We start from the raw sequence: 19,048 nt of genomic DNA, 5'->3' as shown, positions 1-19,048 counted from the left end.
GGCGAATGGATAAACTGGTAGAACCAGAGGTCAGAATATTCAGTGCAAAAAAGAAATGAGCCATCAGGCAAAGAGACACAAGAGGGAACCTTAAGGGCAAAATCATAAAGACAGTAAAAAGATCAGTGTTTGCCAGGGCTTGGGCTTAGAAGGAGGGATGAATACGTAGAAGACAGGATTTTTAGGGCAGTGAAACTATTCTGCATAATACTACGAAGGTGCATTCCTATTATACATTTGTCAAAATCCATAGAATGTACAGCAACAAGAGTGAATCCTAATAAAAACTATGAATATTGGGTAACAATCGTCACTGCAGATTCCTCAGTTGTAACAAATGTACCACCGTGGTGGCAGATACCGATAACAGGGGAGGCTGTGCGGGGGGCGGGGGGGGGGCAGGGGATAGATGGGAATTCTCTAGCTTCTGCTCAATTTTACTCTGAACCTATAATACTGTAAAAAACAGTCTACTGATAAATGGGAAATAAGTTTTTTTAGCTAATAAAAAAAAAGCTTCCGGGGTATTCTGAAATAATGTCTTCTTTCTCCCATTGGACAAAAACAAATAACAGAATTATCTCATGGATTTTAGATGTTTTCCAAGATATGATTATTCATATATTTCAACTCCCCCACTCCTGCAAAACCAAAACAAAACAAAATACAGACAAATCACACTCTTTTTACCACTAGATGGCATAGAATGTTCCTATTCCTTTAATGGTAGAAGAACAGAAAGTTAAAACTCAGAAGTGGAAATGTAGAGCAGGGATTGATGACTTAAAATATACAAGGAGAAAAACTAATTACATAAAAATCCAATTTATAACTCAAAGGCACACATATTTAACTGGAACTTTTAAGCAACATATACATTTGTTTCATTTTATAATTGCTTGTGTCTAATATGCTGTAGCTATCTGATATTTGTTGACTAAAGTGAGTGAAAGGGAAGGAATTTGGACCCCCTCTGAGAGATAATATATAATAGGAAAAATGTGTTCTTTAATGGGGAACTATGCAGTGGCTATGTGAGCACCCCTTACAGGACTGAGTCTAGCAGAGCTAAAATTGGTCTTTGACATATTTTACACCTTGAAGGTAACTACAGGCAAACTCTGGTTCCAAAGTTTTGACTGAATCCCTCCATCCAGTGGAAAAACGAGTTTTGCCTTCATTTGCAATTCAATTTCTTCAGCACATACACATTTATGCTTTGTGACTTTCCTTTGAACTGGTCCTACCTTGTTTTGTTCTCTCATATGAACAAAATAAAAATCTTTAATACATATTTATCTTTATATTTTTATAAGTCTTGATTCTGCCTTTTTCTGAAAATTATCTTTTAACAATACCTATAGAAAAACAAGCTTATTGGAAGTAAGAGTCTTCAAACCTGGGAGCTGGCAGAATAGGTGAATACAGAACCAAAATAGCAAAAAAAAAAAAAAAAAAAAATCACTCAGATCAAGAAAAAAAAGGCTCATTTATTCTCTTTGAAAATTGGGTCCAAGCCAAGATTGAGTATAAGTGAGTTTACTGCCCACACCTATATTCACATGGGTGAACCCTTAGGCCTATCTGGACTATATAATCCCACCCTCCTCCAACTCCCACACAGTTAATTAGATTAGTCAGGCTAAACCAATCAGGACAACTCTTGTGAATCTGGATTTAAGACTGAGCAACAGGGCTCGGTTTCTACTAGGCACTCACACTGGGAAGATATGTAAAGCCAGATCTGAGGCCTCACCAAGCTCTGTGTCCTGGAATAATATATGCCTACATGCCAATGAAAATGTCCAAACTTGTTTAACACAATGAACCTTCAAGCCAGGTAGAGCTTACTTTGAAATTAAACATCAAAACTAGTAGAGGCACCTGGGTGGCTTAGTCAGTTGATCGTTCGACATTTGATTTCTGCTCAGGTCAGGATCTCGGGGTTGGAGAATCCAGACTCAAGTCAGGCTCCATGCTGAGCATGGATGGAGCTTGCTTAAGATTCTGTCTCTTTCTTTCTCTACCTCTCCCCAGCTCACGTATGCAACGACTCTCTCTCTCTCTCTCCAAAATAAAAAATTAAAACAAAACAAAACCTACTGGCTGTGCAAAGTAGCAGGTTCTTCTCTTTAACTCAGTTTCCTCATTTGTTTATAAAGAAAATGAATGCCTGTCCCATGCAGTTGTTATAATAATTAAGTTAAATCTATAGTAAAAAACAGTTCTTGGTACCCACCCCATATTTAAAACCTAGTCTCCACTTAGAAAGCAGAAAAGAGGGGCACCTGGATGGCTCAGTCAGTTAAGTGCGTCTCAGCTCAGGTCTTGATTTCGGGGTTGTGAGCTCAAGCCCTGCACTGAAAAAAGAAAGAAAGTAGGAAAGACTCCCTTAGATACAAATAGGATGAGTAGCTTTACACCAAAGAGGGCAAGCAGATTTGGGTATGCTGTAACTGTACAAGAGATAATATTTTAACATCAAAAAGAGCTGTGATTTCTTTAGGGAAGGGCAGACTGAAGGAGAAGGGCAAGTTTTTGTCCCAGCTGCTATAAAATTAATGTTGTTTTAGCGCTTCTCTGATGGGCATGTAAATTTTAGAAGACTCCTGTTTAAAAAAAGGAACAGATCTATTTTTTATAAAGTGTACAGCAAAGCTGAGCAGAAAGTAGAGTTCTCACAGCACCCCCCCTTGCCGCTCCCACCAATAATATCCCCCAGCAGAGTGGTGCGTTTGTTACAACTGATGAACCAACACAGACACATCATCACCCAGAGTCCAGTTTCTATTAGGGTTCCTTCTATGTGTTGTGAATTCTATGGGTTTTGACAAATGCATAACAAGTGTCCAGTATAGCACTGTATAGAACGGTTTCCTCGAGAAGCCCTATTTAGGAAGTCTATTACGAGGATAAGTGGACAACATACCATTAATGAAAGTAAAGCAGAAACCCACTGGGCTACAAATTGCAGTCTGAAGGACAAACCCTTACATGAAGGTCAGTCTAGCAAGGGTAACATGATGAGGTTGTAGGAGTGGGTGCTCGCGAGACATCTCATCAGCAATTACTCCTTGCTTCCTTCCCTGCTTACCCCCTTCCATCTTGCTCTCATCTATCTACTAGTTCTTTTTCATTGGCTTCCTGGCGCCAAGGGCTAATATAAATTTTACATCCCAGTTTCTAAGCCTTTAACATCCACGTGCTAAAATAGGGGACAGTAGTTTTCATCCTGGGTTCCTTTTGTTTCTTTTCTTGCTCTATAGCAGTAATTCTTAAGATTTAAAATATCATTTAAAATTACAGAAGCAACAAAAATAAAATGTGAAAAAAACAAGTGATACAGATAAAGTGCAACTCAACCTCCATCACAGTCCTTTCCTCAGAGATGACTTTTATGTAAGTTTTCAATGATAATGATGGTCTGGATGAGGATTTTCTAGAGAAATCAGGTCTACAGGAAGGAGTCTAGCTAGGTCCACTATCTCTTGATTTAAACTCGTCACAGCTACATGATAACACAGATAAGCCTGCGGTTTTTTTTTTGTTTGTTTTTTTTTTAATCTGCCCAACAGCAGGAAGAATGCTTACTTATCTGTGTTCACTATGTTTACTACAAAGGCTCCAGGGGACTGTAGGCATTTCTCTGATGTGGCTGTTACAGATGAAAGGGATAGACTCTATCCCAGATAATCTGCAAATGTGAATAATGCATGGTCAGTGGTTCTTATATGGGATGTATATCAGAATCACCTGGAAAGATTTTTCAAAATACACTCCAGACTTGTAGAATCAGAATCACTCAGGATCCCTTGGGCATGTGCATTCTAACAGAGCTCTGTAGATGATAATTCTATACACAAACACCCTTGGCTTAGTACCCTTGCTTCACCCTGAGTGATCACACCCACATCCTTGGCTTCAACCAACTTTTTTATATGGATAAGGGCCTGAACTAAGATAGATATGATGGTAATAGGGGAGCCTGGGTGGCTCAATCGGTTAAGCGTCCGACTTCAGCTCAGGTCATGATCTCTTGGTTCATGGGTTCGAGCCCCGCGTTGGGATCTGTGCTGACAGCTAGCTCAGAGCCTGGAGCCTGTTTCAGATTCTGTAACTCCCTCTCCTTCTGACCCTCCCCTGTTCATGCTGTCTCTCTCTCTCTCTCAGAATTAAATTAAAAAAAAAAAAAAGATATGATGGTAATAAAGAGGAGAGCTAGAAATCAAGACATTTATGAGACAGAAATCATAGTATTCACGGTGCGCCTCAGTGGCTCAGTCGGTTGAGCCTCTGACTTTGGCTCAGGTCATGATCTTATGGTTCATGGGTTCGAGCCCCGTGTCAGGCTCTGTGCTGACTGCCAGCTCCAAGCCTGGAGGCTGTTTCAGATTCTGTATCTCCCCCTCTCTCTCTCTCTGACCCTCCCCTGTTCACACTGTCTCTCTTTCTCTCTCTCTCAGAAGTAAATAAAAACATTAAAAAAAAAAAAGAAATCATAGTATTCACAAGTAGAGGGAGAAGTTAGTGATGGTTTTTGTGAAATTTCAAACCTACAGAGAAGTGGAAAGATTAGAATTAGGTTGAACAATAGGAAAGTGCTAATATTCATCCATTTTGACCTATGAAAATGACAATGTCTTATGTTTGTATATATTCATACACACATCATGATTCTCATTTGTTTCATCTCTCCTTTTCTCTTTTTAAAAATCATTTTTATTGCTGAGTAAGCAAATCTTAAACCTTAAGTCATCCTGCCCCTATATCCTTGGCATATATCTCCATAGATTATCAACATGTTCTTACAGAACTTTGATGTCATTATCATGCCTAATTAACATTAATTCCTTGGATGCATAGGTAAGTAAGTCTGTCTTGGTTTCAGTTTTGCTCTTTTTGTGTTCATGCTATGGATCTAATTGGCTTTCCAGCCCAGAGTTAATGAGTCAGTTTAGACTCACAGAGATGGCTCTAAGGGAACACCAGTCCCCAGCCCTTGGCTCCGTCTGTAAGTCCACATTGGAATCCTCCCCCAACTTGCTGTCCACAGTCTCCCTGACTGCGGAGTCTGCTGGTTTAGCACACACTGGGAATTGCTAGTGGCGCAAATGAGGCCTTCTATTGGCTAGCAATGTTTTAATGCTACATGTCATTACTGCTGGTATGTTTAGGTGCACATGCTGGTCTTGTTTTGTTTTGTGTAAATAAAAGTTACTGCTAGCAGGGATCTCGGAGGCCAAAAAGCTGCAAAAATTGGTGGGCATGGGTGGAGCAATTAAGAGCTGTTACAGTGCTTGCCACCTTAAGAAAATTCCTATGAGAAGTTGGTCATAGAACACACTGGATTGACACTAAGTCACCTGCCAACATCAAAAAAACTTCCATTTTTTTCGGATGGGAACTGTTTTACCTTTTCTTTTTTAAATATAATTTATTGTCAAATTGGTTTCCATACAACACCCAGTGCTCATCCCAAAGAAAAAAACTATTCAACAAGGTGCACAATTCCCAACCCCAAGGCATACCCTTTTAGGTGTTAGTTCGGCTCTAAGAGACCCAAAGGCTAACAGGATGGATCTTTAAACTCTAGAGTCAAGCATGCTTATGTTAAGTCTAAAAACTATAGTGCTGGAAGCTGTAATAGCTACAGAAATGGCAAAATATTACTGAGAACACCTAGAATTGCAATGGCCATTAAGGGGAACATTGCAATTAGATAAGATCATTCATTTGGAAAGTGCACTTGAAAATAAAGATCCCCAGGGGTGCCTGGGTGACTCAGTTGGTTAAGTGTCCAACTTCAGCTCAGAGCACGATCTCATGGTTCATGGGTTCGAGCCCTGCATCAGGCTCTGCGTTGACAGTGCAGAACCTACTTGGGATTCTTTTTCTTTCTTTTGTTTTCTTTTTTCTTGTCTTTTGCTTTTCTTTCTCTCTCTCTCTCTCGGTCTCTCCCCTTCCTTCTCTGCCCCTCCCTTACTTGTGCTTTCCCTCTCTAAAAATAAACAACTTAAAAAAAAGAAAGGTCCCCAATTTAAAGGAACAGAATGGGATACCTGTTTTAATTGGCATACAGAAGTTTCCAAAAGACTTCAAGATTCTAAAATAGCTTCATTAAAAGATTCATTACAAAAGGCTAATTAAAAAAGGAAAAACAGCAGAGGTACCTGAAACAAAAGATGGTAAGACCGATGTGACTCCTGCTGTTCCACTCTATCCTTCCTTACCTGAGTGCTCAAGTTTCACTAATTCTGTGTCTAAACTGCCTTTATGCTCTGAAGAGATTGTTCAACAGCTACCTCTTGAAGTTAAGCTGCCTGAAGTTGCAGCTACACTTTCTACTTTATTTCTTTCTTTTTAATGTTTACTTATTTTTGAGAGAGAGAGAGAGTGCAAGCAGAGGGGCAGACAGAGAGGGAGACACAGAAACTGAAGCAGGCTCCAGGCTCTTAGCTGTTAGCACAGAGCCCAATGAGGGCTCCAACCCACAAACCACGAGATGATGACCTGAACCCAAGTCAGACGCTTAACCGACTGAGCCACCCAGGAGCCCCACTACACTTTCTACTTTAAACCCTACTGTCACAGGGCAATAGTTCCCTCGGAGTGAAAAAGCAGTTTCCATGGTGGGGCTGTCTAATAAAATTCAAAGAGAAATTCTACCTCAACCAGTACATACAAAGACTCTGGAACCTTTTCCTGAAAAATATTCCTTTTTGCTGTGTGATAGAGCCCCAGCCAATCTATTGGGCAACTATCCTCCTCCAAATTTAAAGGGTTAATATGCATTGCCTCCAAGGAAGATCTCACATTATAGTTCCCTGACCAACCTGAACCTGATTTTTAATATTCTTTACATTCTGTCCTTGAAATTGAAGAATTCTAACAGAAGTTCCTTAATTGAATGGAGATGCCTGAAATTCGATGAGCTACTTCCAGTATTGACAGTGGAAGGATAAAAAGCGCGGCACCTATAAAAATACATAGAGATGTGATGAAACTTCTTCCTGAATTGCCTCAGCATCCACGCAAGGCCTGGAACCAATATGAGAAAACCTAATCAGCCAGGAGTTAATCAATTCTGTAGGAGCCCCTCTAACACTGGAGGGGCTTGCCAGTCCAGAAACCTAAGAGGAGGGGATGGCAATTTGTCCAGGACTTCAGATCTATTAACAAGACAATTATTCCCCTTTCCCAAACATCCCTTTTGTCGCAAGCCCCACCTGACTCAGAATGATTCACTGTGGCAGATCTCTGTTCAGCCTCTTTCCACATCCCTGCAGATCCTGACAGACAAGATCTATTTGCCTTTACTCAGAATAATCAACAATATATCCGGACAGTTGTGAACAAAGTCCAAGGCTCATTGAGTCCCCTTCTTCTCCACCAAGGCAGAAGTACCCTCCAGTTCCCCAGGTAATCAACTCTTTTATAACATGTGGAGTCTCTTGCTGTGCTCTGTTACCAAAGAGGCATCTATACAAGATTCCATTTATTTGCTACAACAATTAGCTGAAAAGGACATAAAGTATCTGAAGAAGAACTGCAATCACCCCCAGACACTGTTTATTACTTAGGTAATGATCTAATTACTGACGGGATCCAGCTATCTCCAAAAAGAATTAAATTAATCTAGGAATATCCTAGGCCTACAACAAAGTGACAGCTTCATGGAGTTCTAGGTCTAGCTGCTGTCGCAGACTATGGGTTCCTAAATTTTATGTGCTTCCCCTCCATCTTGTGAACTTATTACCATTTTGGTTCCGGGGCTCCTTTCCCAGGGATGATCTACATAAACAGGCCTTTCTAAAAGAAACAAGCCTTAGAAGAGCCACCTGCCCCCAGGGATGCTGAACCATTCAAAACCTTTCACATAATTTGTACATGAAAAAAAATAACCAAGTCCTGGGCCACACACACAAGACCGTGAGGAAGGCTTGTTGCCTATCAGCATGCAACTCGATTCAGGTGCTTCAACATAGTGCAGCTGCCTTCAGACTATAGCTGCAGCTTGAGTCAGCAGAAGCCTCAGCTGATCCGCCTTCTGGAAAGGATGTCCACTTACAAACTCCACACGCTGTCCAAGGCCTTCCTAACTCTGAACTGACCCACTAACCTCGAAGTCCTTCTGCCTTCACCACCAGTCTTCATCTTAAAGGCTGTAACATTCTTAGTCCTGTCGCATTAGGGCCACTTGCCTAATGAAGGTGAGCCTCACAACTGTGAGGTACTAAGTCCCATTTCAGGACACGATGTCCTGATCTTAGGGACACCTCTTTGACTAATTCTGATCTAATTTTGTTTGTTGATCGGTCCATACTGTAAGAATGAAAAAAGGAATTTCCAGGCTGATTATGCTGTTACCACCCATAATGAACTACCTTGAAAGGGAGATCTTCCACAAGCTAAATCAGCCCAACAAGCAGAGCGCCACACCCTCACCAGAGCAGGCCAGTTTTCAAAAGGGCACATTGTTAATATTTACACTGCTGACAGTTACACCATTGGGGTCATCCAGGGGTTTGGAATATTATGGATACAAAGAGGTTTTCTCATGTCCACTGGGACCCCAATCAAAAATGGTCACATAACGTGACCTTACTGCTCTCCTCTCTTCTGAAGTTGCCATTCTCAAGTAGAGACACAACTAAAAGGACTAAACTTGAACATGAGGACATGCCCCAGCTGACTTTCATCCAGAGGCAGCAACAAGAGAATCTGTAAAGGATGTGGCACATGTGAATAAAAGCTCATTCTGCTTCTAGAAAACAACGTTCCTTTGTTGCCAGAGTTTTGCCATCCTAATTTCCTCGCAACATGGAAACAGTCTGCTCCTGAATCAGAAAAATTAGGATGGGCAAATAATGGCTATAAGTTCAATGACAGTCAAGGATATGGGAAGCCCATGATGACTGCTTGGTTCTTCCCAACTCCCTGGCAAATCCCGTTTTTTTTATTTTCACATTCCTTCACCCACCATGGTATGCTTAAGATAACTCAAATTATAAACCATTGGTGGAGAGACTTCTATAAGACTTCAACACACACCAAAAAAACAAAGAAAACAGTTTACCATCAGTGTCTAACCTGTCAGGTCCACAGTTCTGGAAAGCCTATTTTGTTCCCAGAGGCCTCCAACCAGCCCCCTGTGGACCCTTTGAACACCTGCAGCTGGACTTCATTCAACTGCCCACCTTCTGGGGTTATCAATATGTTCTTATCATTGTTTGTATATCTTCCAGGCAGCCTGAAGTTTCCCCCCGCTGCAAAGCTTAGTCCCTTCAAGTGGCAATGAAACCGTTAGAAAACATGTTTCCCACTTGGGTATACCTGCCATAATTTCCAGTGATCAAGGCACCCGCTTCATCGGGAGAAGCATACAGGCTTTAATAAAGGCCTTACAAACATCTAGGACATATCACTGCCCCTATCACCTCAATCATTGGGCAACTGAGGGTGAGAGAACTAATAGAATTTTCCAACTTAAAATCTTTGAGCTTACTGAAACCGCCGGACTCCCTTGGTCCAAGGTTCTGCCACAAGCTCTGCTGACGGTATTGATGTCCCCCTTGGGAAACATAAACTCACTCCACATGAAACAGTCACCCGGAAGGCCAAAGTCTATGGGCATGCAACTTTCTGCTAGTTGTACCCTGCCAGTGTGACCAGCAGCTAATGTGAGTCTTTAACGTCTAATGCTAACGCCTACCATCAACAGGTTAAAGAAGCTTTCTCTGACCCCAGTTCAAAGGATCCTGTTGGTCGGTCTGGTGTCTGGTGACTGGGTATTTTGGAAACACCATTGGAAAGGGGAAAAGAAAAGAACAGCTCTAGAGCCACAGTGGAAAGGACCTTACCAAGTGGACCTCCTGACCACTGACACTGCTATAAAACTACAGGGCATTGAGCCTTGCATACACATCTCACTACTAAAGACAAGACAGCCTCGCCTGACCTCTGCTCCTGTAGTGGTGCTGCAGACATCTAAACCACATTGACGAGGAAGACAAGTAGCTGACATCGAAGTGAACTGCTTCTTCCCAAGACACCAGATCGAGACGTCATACTTTAACATGACATTTTTTTCTCCTCTTTCTTTCCTTTGGCATCAGCCTGGAAAGACAATGCCCTCATCTGTATCTCCCAGGCCATTGCTAAGGAGGTGTGGGGGTAACCTTTCAGACTGCTGGGTCTGTCATTAAAGATTCCAGTCTGTCCATGATGTTAGAGCCCCTGGTCCTCCCTGTGACTTAGTTCTCTTCTTTTCCTCACGTCATTGCAAACTACAAATGACCTCACACCTCCTGAAGTCTCCCATTGATTGTAGTTTTTATAGCCAGAACAACCTGTGCTTTGTGTTTTCCTCTCTTCAATGTTAAGGGTACGTACCCAATTAGAAACAATTGCCTCTATAAATCTTGGTACATTTGCACATCCACATTCTCGTGATCATCAGCTCACATCTGCCCCCATTCTCTAAGACATCTCACCAGCAACACCCATCTTCGCAGGGTATTTAGAAGAACTCATTCTTTCAGTTTAGGAAATGTTCTTCCCATACGTGTGGAAAATCTAACTGACCCCGGGCTGGGGTGAGAGGTGAGAGGGTGAATGCAATAATCCCTGTGAATGAATTCATTAATAGCACCATCCTAATGGGAATGGTTTGTGTGTCTTTGTTTGTGGCAGTTCTCATTCTCCTTGAGCCTGTGAATGAGTAGGCGCCACATGGCTGGGCGAGGCCTCTTGTGTTATCTAACTGTACCCCTAACTTTTCACAAACAAACTAAGACATCTCATTGGTTGACTCCCCTGAATGTATACCTTTGTGTTAAAAAAGACCTACCAGAAGGCATTCAGGATTCAGGATTTGCTTCCTTAGGCAGGGCCATGCCTTCCTGGTTAGGAGTTAATGAAAAGAAAGATGTGATCAGAAACCTCTCCCTAACTCTTGAAGACAATGCAGAATCTGTTGCTGAGATTCTAGTTGCTAGGGACAGTTGTCCTACAAAGATCTTTAGCCTCTCTAGCAAAAGTTGTCCTTGATATTAGAACAGCTCTGGATTATTTTTTACCTGCACAAGGAGGTGTCTGTGCTGAGGCCAACACCACCTGCTGTACCTGGATTAGTGTGTCTGGGGAAGAACGCAATTACCTAAGACCAAAGGAAAAAAGGTGACTCCTTCCGTGAGGTCTTTCTTTGACTTTGTGGATTTTGATTGGTTTGGGTCTTGAAACCATGGCTTCAAAGTGCACTCCAAACATTGGGAATTATCCTCCTTAGAGTAATCATAATAGCTCTCTGACACTTTGTATTGTCTCAGAAGCTTTAAATGTATATTTGCATCCACTAATCACCAAGCAAATGATTGGGCTGTTTAAGGAATGAAGAAAGTGACCAACTTAATGAGTGTAAACTGACGTTATGACCTGTGAATATCAAGAGGTTAAGCAGGAATGTCGTAACCTATAGGTATCGCCTAAAAGAACAAAAACTGTGAACTTTAGAGTGATAGCTGAGAGTGACACTAATGCCTTAAATTTTGATCACATCTCTCAGTTACTTGAAGACTGGAGAGAATTGTTAAAAACAAAACCACAGGCCCAAAATGATGCCACTCAAACCAAGTTCCCAAACTGGGGCTTAATACCTAATCTAATTGCACTATCAACTTCCGTCAGAAATGTAGTCTTAACCAGTCAGCCAGGAATTTTTCAATTAGTTGCCAATGAGTCTACCACAAGGGCCACCCTATCCGCCCCAAAAAGATGAGGTAATTTGCATAATTGAGGTAATTTGCTTTTCCCCCTAAAGAAAGCCACCTGGCCTGGAACAATCCTTTCCATTTGCTAATAATTTTCTTTTCCCACCCTCCTTCCACAAAAGCCTTCCATTTGGCACAACTTCTTGGGGCTTACTAGATGGATGGTGTCCTGTTCATGAATCATTTAATAAAACCAGTTAGATCTTCAAATTTTTTCAGTTGGACTTTGTCTTTGTTACCATATCATCTAATACCCAATCTATATTCATATTTTTCTGACTATCTTTAAAAATACCTTTTTTGCATTTCAGTAGATTGTAGTCAAGTTCCTAAATAAGGTCTACATGTAGTATTTGCTGGATGAAGTTCTTAAGCCTCTTTTCATAGAGCAGTCCTTCTGAAATACCCCTCCCCCAAGTTTTTCTCCATGCCACTGACTTGTTGAAAAAATTGGGTCACTTATCTACCTTGTGGTTATGATCCACATTTTTGATCTGTTTGCCTTTCATGCTTTCAGATAACCTGTTCCTCAGTCTGCCATATTTTCTATAAACTGGAAGTCACAGGACCAGCACTTACACTCACTATAATTTCCTATCTTGAGTGGACAGGATGTGCCCTTGAAAGTACCAGAGCTAGACAGGGGTGAGTGAGCATTTTGATTATGCCACTTAAAAGCTGTGACCTTGGGCAAGTTACTATACCTAAGCCTCCACTTTCTCACTTGTAAAACAGGAATATAATAATTCATAACTTGAAGAGTTTTGCAAAGATAAAAGAAGACCATGAGTACGCAGCAGCTGGCACTAGGTCTGATACATAAACAGCAAGCAGTAGCTCAGTGAATGTCAGTTGTAGCAATGAAAAGGGATACCTTCAGCTTATGCATCACAGAAATACTCATTCCACTAAAATGCTTCTAAAGTACCCAGAAAATTGTATTCTTTTCTGACAGAGCAGGGTAAGTATAATATTTATCTGTACAAGTGATTAAGCAATACCTACAGCAGAAGTAGGGAGTCCGAGGATTTTTGAAGAATAAATTGTCTTCAGGAATTTTGCTCTACTTCCAAGGGAGCAAAGTCTCCTCTGGGCCAAAAACATGCTACAGGATAAAAGAAAAATGTTAATAGAAAGAAACTATATGACACTTATATCACTATCGGACACTTAGAGCTAGCTAATAGACCATAAGCTTATACAAAATATAAGTAAAAATGTTTTATAATTTTCTTTCTATATATAACCTCTCATCACTAGAATCCTCTATCTTATAAAAATATGTGGATATGTCATTTTAAACTAGAGATGTGTAAGGATATTGTGAATTCAGAAAATAAGGCTCTAATTTAGTCAAGAGCATGAAATTACAGTAAGTAAAAGTTTCTTTTGTAGCAGCTATAAAACCCAGAATATTTCAACCTAAGAACTACTCAAGTTTCAGAATTGTCTGGATTCTGCCACTATAAAAAAGCACAATTTAATTGTGACAGTAAATTAAAGTGGTTAGAATTTAGCAAGTTGTTTGAAAAGCATTATAGCAGGTCTAGCCCTGGATCAACTCGTCTACAGTGTTCGGTTTTACCAAGCTGGGCAAAGTCATAGAGGATGTGTGGTTCACCATAAATTCATGGTCATTAATCTCAAATTGACCCTCAACACTCTACAGCATTTATACGCTATTTTATAGAGGAAGGATGGCAGAATATGCCACCCCACATACACTGCTTTGGAATAAGAATTATTTTGAGCTAAATGCACTTGAAAAATAGCAAATGCCAAAAAGGGCAATCTGATCCCTCCTTTTCTTCCTGAAAACGGGAGATAAAATTCCTATGTGAAAGGTGTTTTTCCTATACAGGAGAAAATGAACATTCTTAGGTGTGAAAATAATCTTTATCTTCCTGAAGTTTCCATATATGTTTTAGTTACTTTTCCACAAATACCTCTCCATGTTCAACCTAGGATAAAAGCATTTGTTTTTGCCACTTTGCGTGCCTCTCCGGCTAGGTGCCTTACGGCAGTGTAATTCTCAGGTTCAGCTGGACACCCTAAGAGGACAGGCCATACCTCTCTCCTATACTCCAGAATGATTATTTTAATTTTCCCCACACTCCTCTAACATAAAAGCTCTTTATTCTAAGTAGATGGCCTTGCTTCCTATCAAAGAGAAAATAAAAGCCATCAGATTTACCATCTCAGTTTACCCAAATAGAAAATACCAAACACAACGAATCCTTGGTTTTCCTCTTTTTCTATAATACAGGAAGTCACCCTCCCACAAAAGGATATTTCTTCCTCCCATGACTTAGATCTCATTCACTTCTAGCTCCTCAGAGACCTTTTTCCAGAGATTATTACCCTCTCTCTGGTAATGCATCTTTCCTTGCTCACATCTCTTAAAGTTAAAAAAAGAGCAAATACAAAACATTAACAAACAACAAATAAAACTCTTGTCTCTACCTTCTCCTCCCTGTTGCTCATTTCTTCAAATCAAAACTTTCCTGTTACTTTCTCTTGAGAGCAAAACTTTTAAAAAGATAGGTTATAAGTTGTCTCCTTTTCCTGAATCTATATACTCTTCAACCTGATGCAATCTGACTTTTTAAAAAAATTTAATTATCATTTAATTTACATCCTAGTTAGAATATGGTGTAACAATGATTTCAGAAGTGGATTCCTTAATGCCCCTTGTCCCTTTAGCCCATCCCCCCTCCCACAATCCCTCCAGCAACCCTGTTTGTTCTCTATATTTAAGAGTCTCTTATGTTTTATTTGCCCCTCCCCCCGTTTTTATATTATTTTTGTTTCCTTTCCCTATGTTCATCTGCTTTATATCTCAAAGTCCTCATATGAGTGATATCTGTCTTTCTCTGACTTATTTCACTTAGCATAATACCCTCCAGTTCCATCCCTGTAGTTGCAAATGGCAAGATCTCATTCTTTTTTAATGCAGTCTGACTTTTGTACCCATTACTCCACAGAAGTCGATCTTGCTCAAGTCAGTTCTGACCTTCATATTGTTAAATCCAGTGGACACCTGGCAACTCCACTTTCCTTGAGCTCTCTGCAGCTTCAGTTACTGCTGGCCAAGTCCTGTCTCTTCCCAGAAACACCAAGTTCTCTTGGCTTTTGACATAGTAAGATCCCACATTTCCCTCCTACCTCTCCTCCAACTTGCCATTAAATGATGGAATTTCTCAATACCCATCGGGGCTCTCTCTTCCTCTCACTCATTATTCTCTCACTAGGTAATCTGTTTGCGGGAGAAACTGTGGGGTATCAGTGGAAAAAAAGGCTTCAAAGAAATCTAAGCAGGCTGGCAGATACAGATTCAGAACCTTTGAAGCTATTTTTCTTCTGCACTTCACATAAACACATTTTGGCCAGCGCTTTCTAATGCAATTAACATTCCATATGTATATTTACAAATAATAAAAATAAATGAACAAACTTGGATGTCATTGAAAAGTTGGGAAAAATCAAAGGTATATTGCTTTTAATTCTAAACAACACTTTCACTATATTTTTCTAGTTTCTCCTTAAAGTCAAGGTTCTGTGAAGAAAACCAGGTAACTGTGAATCAAGGCGATCTGGTAAACCTGATTCTAGCATATTATACATAAGGTCAGCTCCATATTGAAATAATTATGATCAATAGAAAGTGAAACTATTTATAATCATTGGAGTAGACTATTTAAAATGAAGACACAGAAGGTGCGAGTACCAGAAGCTGAGAAGGCTGGTGAATGTTGGTGAGGGCGGGGAGCAGAACCCAGAGCTACAGTGCAAGCAAAGCAGTAAAAATGAAGTTTGAAATTCAAGTTTGAAACTGTGGCCTTAAACCCAAATGATCAGTTTACATACAACTGCTTTGCACGTGGGAGGAAAGGCAGGAAGGGATTTCGCTAATCTGACCAAGTTCAGATCCTTGAGGTTAACTGCAAGCTCGAGGAAGGTGAAGGCGAGGGGACAGCCAAAAAGCCTGACGCTCATTAGTGCCCAGCCCACGTTAAGAGTCTGAACACAGGTTATTTCTACCTTATGCTCTCCCTGTCGGTCCACTTCTTCCAAACTTCTGTTTGCAAGGTTCACTGGTGCAGCAGAGGGCATCCAGAAGGTGAACAGGTACTGGATGGGGAAGTAGAGTGAGAATAACAGGCCTCGAAGCCCTGTCACTGGAGCAAAGTGGGGAAACTGAACCCTCTTTAGCCCGCACCATACTTACGGACACAGGATCCTGAAACTGCCGAAAGGCCGTTCTGTGGAAGTGGATTCGTGGAATATAAATCTGTGCGGAAGAAGAAGTGGGGCTGCCGGGTTGCCCGGAGAAGTGAGGCTTTAGCACTGCGCGGAGCGGCTTTCAGCCCCGCCCCCGCGGGCGCCTGCTGTGGCAGCAAGCGAGCTGCCCAATCCTGGCCTCGGGCCGCGGGGGAGGGAACAGGCGCCCCCGCTCCCGGGAAGCAGGCCAAGGGCTGGGGTGCGGGGAGCGAGGGTCGCACTCGTAGGGTGGGGCAGACCGGGCTGCTTTTCTAACTACACACTTCAGATGCCACACTTCACTTAACACGGCAAGCGAACAGCCGTCGTTTCCCTTCTGGTTAAGAATCCCGGTTTGGATGAACCGGGGTCGGTGTTTTCAAAATGCCAACGTTGTGACATCAAGAGCAAAAGGGGCACAAAGGCTTTTCTTTGGATGACCGGGGTGCAGGGGCCCCCCTGGCAGGTCAGCCTCCTCCCCGGAAGAAACTTAATGCCAGCGCGGACGCCCCGCCCCCCCCCCGCCGGCGGCCGGGCCCGGGGGCCCGGGTCAGGGACCGGGTAATGGGTCACGCCGCCGGCCCCTGAGCGCGAGCCCGGGTCCTGAAGGAGATCCAGTCGGGCCTCTCTGTCGCGCCCGGCTCCGGCGGCCTCCCTCCCTGCAGGCCTCGCTCCACACGACTCGGCGCGCGGGGATCCGGGGCGCGCCCCTGGCGCCCCGCTCACCTCCCGCGCGCGCACTAATCTCCCTCTCCCAGCTCGGGCCCCTTGCTGCGGGGAGGGGTGGGGCGGGATTCAGACGTAGGGGCGGAGCCTGGGCGCGGGCGCCCGCTGGGTCGAGATGCAGGACACGGATTGGCTGAGGTCTCGGCCGCGAGGGCGGACTGGAGGGCACCGGATGCGGGGTGGGGCCCGTGGCGCTGAAAGGGGCTGCTGGTGCCGGCCGATCGCGAACTGCGCGGCGCAGGTGGAGGTGCGGNGCGGATTGGGTATGAAATTTAGGCCCTGGGCCCTAATTGGATGTGTCACTGATTTGGGTTGGGGCGGGTTAGAGGACAAGGACCGATTTGGAAGGAAACCCTGGGGCACTGGGCTTAGGCCAGAGAAGAGTTGTAGTGAGAATAATGCTAGAAGGTGCCTGAGAGAGGGCGACACTAAACAGAATGCGAAAAGGGGGTTGTAGATTAATTCGTCATCTGGGACAGTGATGAGAAAAAAAGCAATTTACATTTCTACACAGTAAAACGAGTTTGATGAAAGAACTGAGAAGGAAACGGGGTGTGCCACTAGGGAGGAAAATACAGGAGATACAAAAATGAAGAAAAAAGGACACCATTGTCTTTTCGGGGAGGCGGTGCTATCGAAAGCACAGTTTTTGTTAAAAATCGAAATTCACAATTGGATTTTCTTCCTCTCCTATTTTAAGAAGATGAGAGGGTAGATGGAGTGAGCATGACAGCAGCATTGTTACTCAGGCCTAGAGGAAAGAACAAGGACAGTCTTTGGTTGAAGAAGTATACTCTTCAACTAAGTACAAGGAGGGTCAGAAGATGAGTAGTTGAGGGGCGCCTGGGTGGCTCAGTGGGTTAAGTCCGACTTGGGCTCAGGTCATTATCTTCACCCTTCCCTGAGTTCAACCCCCTCCCCCACTTTCCTGCTCTGTGTGGACAGCTCAGATTCTTTGAGCTGAAGCCTGCTTCAGATTCTCTGTCTCCCTCTCTCTGCCCCTTCCCTGCTGTGCTCTCTCGTTCTCAAAAATAAATAAACATTAAAAAATAAAAATTAAAAAGATGATTAGGTGAATGGAGAAATTGCTGGGTACTTCAGAGGACCTCCCTCTAGATCGTGAGCTATTGTGAGGGCCATTCTTCTGTCAATAGTTTCCAGCAAATAATGGAGAATTGGTGGTCCAAAAGACCACGGAAAATACACCTCTAGTCAGAAAGTTGGGTATATTATTCGTTGCAAAGAGGGAGAACACACATACCTTGGGGAAGCATGGATCATTCAGTAACAGGATGTTAGAAGTGACTTCTTCTAAAAACCTGGGCTTGTATTAGGTGATTCTGGAGTAAGGTTCAAAGAAAAGACGTTTCATTCTGTTTTGGGTGCTGTCAGGAAGTAGGGGTAATTCTAAGAAGAGATACTGTATTCTTATGTTGAAGGACGGGAGGAAAATTGCAAGGCTAAATCCGTAATTGGAAAAGAGGCAACAATTTTACTGGATGGGAGAGGAGGAAATTTAGTATTTTTGTAGTTTTCATAATGACCTTGTTTTTTTTTTTAAATGTGTTAAGCAGTAGGCTAGACATTATGTTTAGTTCATTTAAACATTACAATAATCTTAAACATAGCCAGTAATATTCCTGGTTTACAGATGGGCAGACTGAAGTTCATGGAAGCAAAGAACTGGATTCAGGGTGTAGTAACACCAAAGGACTAGCTTAGGGGCTCCTAACCAGTTTTTGTGCTGTTGCCCCTCTGGCAAACTGGTGAAACCTAGGCAGTGACCTTACTTTTAATCTGTGTTTCGGGAAGATTATTAAGTGATCTTGTCTGTTGTCTTACTTCATCATGACCACAGAGTGACTTTGTCTCAAGTTGGTGTTCTGTCAGATTGTCATGTTTTGTAGGGGAAGGAACATTGCAGTAGGTTCTTAACGACACTGAATATTGCAAGAGTGTCGGTTCAATTCCCAGTGTTCAGTGCTGCTTTTCTTTTTCTCACAGTTAACAACTATGAGTGGAGTACATAGGTGCTGAGGCTGCTTGAGAAACCGAGGCAGAGAAGTGTGTGTCAAGAACCTCAGAGACAGAAGCAGACATGGAGGAGTTAATGCATACAAATATTCAGGGGATAAATGCTACAAAAGAAGAAATGATGGGTGGAGACAGCAGATGGTTTAAATAGGATGGTCAGGAAAGGATTTTTCCGTGGGGAGGTAGGGGGGAGACAGAGAGAGAGTCTCAAGCAACTGTGGGATCATAACCAGAATCAAAAATCAAGAGTTGGACGCTCA

General features: G+C 42.4%; 1 protein-coding gene across 6 annotated transcripts in view; it reads right to left on the bottom strand.

The window, feature by feature from the left end:
* The window catches only part of KYAT3 (kynurenine aminotransferase 3), a 67,841-nt gene extending 51,288 nt beyond the window's left edge, over positions 1 to 16,553 (bottom strand). The window contains exons 1-3 of one of the 6 annotated variants that reach the window (XM_077746163.1): positions 15,997 to 16,553; positions 15,810 to 15,899; positions 12,774 to 12,873 (exon numbers count right to left, since the gene is read on the bottom strand). In XM_077746163.1, coding sequence (XP_077602289.1) covers positions 12,774 to 12,872 — 99 coding nt within the window. In that variant the 5' untranslated portion in view covers position 12,873; positions 15,810 to 15,899; positions 15,997 to 16,553. Of the gene's footprint in view, positions 1 to 2,288; positions 2,361 to 10,849; positions 10,902 to 12,773; positions 12,874 to 15,809; positions 15,900 to 15,996 lie in introns of those variants that run through there. The other 5 variants (XM_077746161.1, XM_077746160.1, XM_077746165.1 and 2 more) reach the window with 5 other exon arrangements.
* Between the last annotated feature and the right edge of the window lie 2,495 nt (positions 16,554 to 19,048).

The sequence above is a fragment of the Crocuta crocuta genome, unplaced genomic scaffold (genome assembly GCF_008692635.1).
Source record: "Crocuta crocuta isolate KB4526 unplaced genomic scaffold, BGI_CrCroc_1.0 scaffold48, whole genome shotgun sequence".
NCBI lineage: Eukaryota > Metazoa > Chordata > Mammalia > Carnivora > Hyaenidae > Crocuta > Crocuta crocuta.
Note: the sequence above shows the minus strand (reverse complement) of the source record. Positions and strands in the feature narration are given on the sequence as shown.